The sequence below is a fragment of the Anoplophora glabripennis genome, unplaced genomic scaffold (genome assembly GCF_000390285.2).
Source record: "Anoplophora glabripennis isolate ALB-LARVAE unplaced genomic scaffold, Agla_2.0 scaffold56, whole genome shotgun sequence".
Taxonomy (NCBI): Eukaryota; Metazoa; Arthropoda; class Insecta; order Coleoptera; family Cerambycidae; genus Anoplophora; species Anoplophora glabripennis.
Genome location: NW_019416232.1, coordinates 1,146,984 through 1,153,438, shown reverse-complemented (window position 1 = coordinate 1,153,438; position 6,455 = coordinate 1,146,984). Strand labels below are relative to the sequence as shown.

General features: G+C 29.1%; 1 protein-coding gene across 2 annotated transcripts in view; it reads left to right on the top strand.

Moving 5' to 3' along the window:
• Positions 1–6,308, top strand: part of LOC108903654 (fasciclin-2) — a 530,484-nt gene extending 524,176 nt beyond the window's left edge. Inside the window, exons 8-10 of one of the 2 annotated variants that reach the window (XM_018705896.2) lie at positions 539–734; positions 2,158–2,229; positions 5,033–6,308. In XM_018705896.2, the coding sequence (XP_018561412.1) occupies positions 539–734; positions 2,158–2,229; positions 5,033–5,144 (380 nt within the window). In that variant the 3' untranslated portion in view covers positions 5,145–6,308. The remainder of the gene's footprint in view (positions 1–538; positions 735–2,157; positions 2,230–5,032) is intronic. The other variant, XM_018705897.2, reaches the window with a different exon arrangement.
• The last annotated feature ends 147 nt before the right edge of the window (positions 6,309–6,455 follow it).

Genomic DNA, 6,455 nt, shown 5'->3' with positions numbered 1-6,455 from the left:
ATATGTTTACCATATATATATATATATATATATCGGTAACGAAGAATGGTACCCAAACATTTTTTGATAAATAATAATCAATTTTTTATAGTTACGGTTCATTTTAAAAAAGTAAATTCGTTATGCCTCATTATCAAAATATAACCACATACTTTTCATCAGCCGTCGCACTGAAAACCTATATTAATTAGAAATCATAATAAATATTTCACTCTTAGTCTATTATGAATATATTCAACAATGAATATTAATTGAAAATTATAAATACTTATGTACCTTAATAACAGTTGAAGGAGACGAATAATTATTTGATACTCTGAATAATATGCGTAAACATATAAAAAAACAGATCAGAGGTTAGACCTTGTATTAGTGTGTTATTTATAAATGTGTATATAACTAATTGCTGTGACATTTTCCCATGGACAGAGAATTGCAATATCAAATATATGTCACTCAATAAACTAACACTGATTAAACACCACACTGTCATCATATAATATAACGATAAAATTAAAACAAAATTTTTATTCTTTAGGCATAGATCCTGTTGTTCCAGTCCAAAGCCCAGCAATGAGCAGCGCTGCTATAATCGGTATAGTTATTGGCGCAATACTGTTAGTCCTGTTGGTGCTGGACATAACTTGTTATTGCATAAATCGAATCGGTTTGATAGCACTGTGTTGTAATTCCAAATCAAAACGAACCGACGAAGAAGACCCGAAGCTTGGGAGGTAAGTTGTTTTCACATTTTGGCAGTTCATGAATGTATATGAATGTATGGAATATATTTTTCTCTACTGCACAAATTTTTGCAATTTTTTATGTGGTTTCATTGTCAACTACAGTTTCACAAATTTTAAATATTTGTTACGATCAAAATCAGAGTTATCACCATTGCATCACACCTAATATTTTATGAACGAAATGTCTAGAACTTTCATTCCTAAATCATAAACTTCTTTTTGAAATAAGTATTTAGATAAATTAAGGAATAAACTTCGAACATTATATATTTTCTAGATAAATATTTAACGGCTTGTTTACAAAATTACAATTGAAAAATCCTTTATAATTATTAAATTTATTATGTTCTAGTAATATATTATATTATCTCAATTTGAAAATCAGTATGCTCACTATATTTATTTCTAAACAGTATAGCCTCCTAGTAGCAGAGACCCACTAGAATCTTAAAATATTCAATACATAGAGCTTTCCATTATTTAGAGGTGGGGTAAATATTCTAATGAGAAGTTGCGTTATCAAAAAGTAAAGCTACATTTATCTTTTCTCACTTCATCTTGCTTTCAAAATTCATTAACCATGTTGAAATAAATTCCAGTCATACAAATTTTTTTATTGGAGGCCCAATTTATCCATATTTGAATAATCTGGGTTTCTTACTTTTTCTAGTAACTAACGTCTTTTCTTTATCGCCTTCTATGTTTAAACACAACAGTATCGTTTTTTCCTTTACCGATTTTCTTCCTGTTTCTGTAGTAGAAAAAATAAGACCTGTTGCTGATGAACAGCATTAAAAATATCTTTTGGGGGAGTAGTCTTTTCATATTGATTGCAACTTAGCTTTCCAGTCATCATTTTAAAAGTTTACAACATTTTTGAAAGTAAAATAGCATATACCTACACCGTACACACTTTTAAAGGGAATTTTATGCTAATTACAATTTTTTCCCGACCAACCATTGGAAGCTTGGAAGCTTTGAAGTTAGATGCATAATTTGAGCTGCTTCCAATACCATTTCTTTGAGTAGACGTTTAGATATGAAAATATTCTTGTCTTGTATTTTACAGAACCAATTAAATATTTCATCAATAGCTAAACATGCAGTTTTTGGAAGTTTAATTCTTTGCTACTATGAGAATCACTGAATTTCTACTTATTTTGTTACATGAACATGAACTTCTTTCTTGACTTTCAGTTGAGAAATCTTTTATAAAGGATTTTTTACATGGTCTCCCTGAAGTGACGTATCTAAAATAACACTAACACAATGTTACGCACATTCTTTCATATGACTGACAGCTTATGTGACGCTTCCACAATTCTCGAAATTTAGTTCTCCAATACATACGCACATATTTCCATGCATATTTTAGTTTATACAGTTGGCGTTTTCCGCTGCCTTATTGCAGTTACAAAGCTGCCCCTGCCCATCCGAGCAGCCTCAACTTGCCCCAGCCTATAAAATTGGTTCCCACACCAACGTAAGAATTTTTTGTGTACTCTCAGCATGCATTTATACGAAAGTCATACCTCAGTACTCGGTATGAATACAGTTTGCATGCATGCATGTATATACACACTAAATGTTAGCTCTTTTATACTTGTGTATATGTATAAAATGTTTTTTGTCTTTGTTTTCCCACAAATTCAGACAGAAATATGAAAATTAATAATAATAAAATATTGAATTGACAGACAAATTGTCTGTTATGTATGTCCAATTTTGTCTACGGTTCCCTGCAAGTTCAGAAAAAGGAAATGGAAATATGAACAATCAAATATTCAACTGATAGAAAGATTGGCAAGTATTGTGAGGTTGTCTATGAAGAAAAGATAGTTTTGCTACAATTTGTTTTCTTACAATTAAAATTCATAAGGAAAATGATAAATGATTTAGGTAATTTATTATGCTTATGCTAATCGTTTTAATTAATCATTATAATTCATTAAAAGTAAACAAAAATGGTCACCATTATAAAGTTTCATATGGTTATTTATTAATTTTACCATCCTCTGAGCCATATCAATTTTTAACTTTTATAAAAATCTCTCTATATAATCTCTCTATATAAATCTTTTCTTTTTAGAATTAAAGTATTTGATAACAGTAATACAGGATCGGAAAGTACCCATGGTTTATCGGCCGTTGCGTGAGAGCGATAATGAAGGCTGTATAACCAAGAAAAAGTAATAATTCGAGAATGATTTATTTTTAAAATAGAATTACAAGAATTCTTTTTCTCTCGGGGACATTATTAGGAATTAGGGGTAATCTAATTTCCCGAATATCCAGTGGAAAATTAACCAGAAATTATTGTTTATTATGCCACAAGTCCGATAATTTTTAAATTAATGCTGCAAGATTCAAGATATTCAAAATTATCGAGAAATTTCAGAAGAATTGCATTTTAACACCCTGTATTTTAAACCTTCAATACTGTTTAAGACATATGTTTACCCCAATCGTCATATTTTGGTCTCTAGAATTTCCAGATCGAAGTTTTCCATTCTTAATGAATAAATATAAAGTAAAAGTATAAACACAATTTTCTAAAACTGCTCTTTTTATTGTTTAGGCGCCGGCACAATTTCTTATGTTCAAACTCACAATATCAATTGCTCGACAGACCTTGACTGAAAACTTTTTAGTTTGTACAATACACGTATTAGAACTATTATATTATTAGTGGAGTGAAGTTTGAAGGCGGTTTATGGACCCCTTATCGCCAAAATGTAACATTTTGATATAAAAATCAAACTTCAGACTCATATTAAAATGAGTCGTCAAATAACCCGCAAATTACAGAACCTTCATAAATGATTATATGCCACATGACCGCCGAGCTTAGGCAACCAACATTGCGCGCCTGGTAGTGTTAACTAAAAATGTCTAAATCTTAGCGTCATCAATATTAATGATTCGTTTACAATGAACGATGGCAAACCATTGCGTCTATGCTCTAGATAATGTAATTGCTAGTTCGTGGAACAAAATCTCATGAAAAATGACACCAATCACATGCCCGTGAACAGAATGTTGTGTTTTAATGTAATTTGATCTTGCTGATTTTATAATTTTTTAATTTTAATTTTTAATGCAAAAAATTATTGGTCATGTTGCTTGAAATCATTAGATGCCGTACAATTGACAAAAAATGTACTTTAGAAGCACTTGGTAGAAGTTACAAGAGCATTAGAGCACATACTACATGAAGGAAGCACAGTGTGTTAAAAAGTGTAGACACTGTAGAGAAAAAGGGCGATATTTTGAGTACTCACTCTCTCTTTCTATACTCTCTAATTGTTGAGGAACAGGTTACGTTAGCCAATCATGTGCCTACGAAAGAGAGAAAGATATTACCCAAATTAACTCTTTCTCTTTCTGTCACTCGTCTACACTGTCGCCTTAAGCTTGCTTCCTCCATATATGCCCTAATGATAAAAGCACTTAGGGGTGTTTTCAATATAATAATTACCTTATTTAGCTAATTTTGCACATTTGATATTGAAAATGCAATTGTCTCATTAAACAAAAAAATTATCAAAACAATTTTCAATAAAAGAAAAATGATTGTTTTTATCCAGGTTAGGTTAAGACAGGAATCTTGACCTAATCTGGTTTATATAAAAGACATCACATGAAAACCATAAAACTGAAAATTCTCCACTCTTCCTAATTAACAGAGCAGTATACTTACTAAAAAAAAATATCAGCTAGGTACATACATCTAATTACTAATTATTTTTATCATTATTCTTTCCTGGCCGTCAGAATTAGATACACGATAAAATATAGAAACTCATCACACGTCACTAAACAAAACACACGATTTCTGTTTTGATATTTCTCCCTTTTCAGGATAAAATGTGACAAGGATTAAACCAAATTAATTCTTAAACATGCATCGGTTTTTTCTCAACACAGACAATGAAAATTTACTTTCATTAAAAAAATCATTTAATATAAAAGTTAATTTTATATCGGCATATATAGGGTAGGTAGGGTTTGCACATTATGCATTTTACAAGTGAGATATGTATATTCTTAGGCATTATAATTGGCCTTTAATAATTGATTACTAATAATAAAAAGTATCATTCACACTAAATCTGAAAATATCTAATGTAATACTAAACAAAACATTTTCTTTTTTATTGCAAATAAATTTAAAATCTCATTTAATAGTTTGGTAATAACTTCAGAAAAATTATTGAGTTAGAAATGCATGTGTGCATGTTACTTAATTTCATTCATCACATCATTAATTTACTTTTTATTCTTAGGGAGGAACAAGAGCCCCTGAAAGTAGAAGAGAAGCAGATGTCTCTAGAGTTTGATGGGAAACATGTTTATTCCAAATCTGGCGAAATAATAGGAAAACACTCTGCAGTTTAGTATTATTTTTATTATTCGTTTTTGGACGTAGGTTTGTGAACCTGCTCTTTATCATGACATTTTTTTTGTAACTAAAGCTGCTAAAAGGCATTTAGATTTTGTAAATATATGTACGTTATTATGTATATTTCATTTTTTTCACATCCATCTTATCAGCCTGTGCACATTTTAATTTAACATGTGTTAAAATATTCATAGTTTGCATTACAAAATATAATATATTCAAATCGTAGAAAAAGTTTAATTGCATCGTAAGATACTTCCAGCAGCAGTGCCAAATAAATGTTAGTTGATGCTAACATATAAAATAGTATTATTAGCCTTAAAATTTATCGTTTATTTATCAAAATTAATATATTCTTTTAGCAAATAAACTTTAGCGATAAATATTTTATTACAAAATGTATACATAATTGTTTAAAAGATGTTTTGGTGAAAAAATACTTACTTTATTATTATTAGGAATACCTTTAATGTTGCTAAACATTCCTTACACAGAATATCGTTACTAAAACACCTACAATAAATAAAATGTTAGGTGTTATTCATGCAGAAAGTGGTTTCACTAAATTTTGCTTTAATAATATTTCCAAGTTAAATTTAACAAACATAAAATTTTGAACTTACACTTAAACTCAACCAGTTCATCTCTTATATGTTTGTTAAATGAAGCTCTGTTAAGTGTACAGCTTAAGTGTAATAAAATGTGTGTATCCCAAGCTTTTGTTGAGCCAAGGTTTTTTTGTATAAATGTTCATCTTGTATATTTTGAACAGCTATTGATCTAATGTTTGGTACTTAAGAACAGAGACTGAATGTTGTTATTAAGTACATTGGCAGAGTAATACTAAAAGCACACAGCGAGTCATCATTGCAATTTTTAATTAATGGCTTTTCCATTCCTAGATAGGTAGATATTTGTAATGTAGCTACCACAAAATAAGTACATGTCTATACCAATTTGTTGATTTATTTAAGGAGTAACTCTGAAATGAAACATATTCACTTTAGATTTATAACGGTGCATATTTAACTTTTGTCTGTGCAGCACTCTGTCAAATATATGTTCATTTTTCCCATGATGATATATCTAGTTTATGTCATATTTATTACATTATTGTTAAACACTTTGTACTATTATTTTGTGCAAGAAAATATTTTTTAGTTTTTAAGTTCATATTTTATTTTGTATATTATATTACCAAAGTTATTTAGATATTGTATTTATATTATTGTAGCTTTTGATATGGAATAAACGTAAATTACGTAAGTTTGTTTTGTTTATTTTTTATTATGATAGTTTTAATAAAA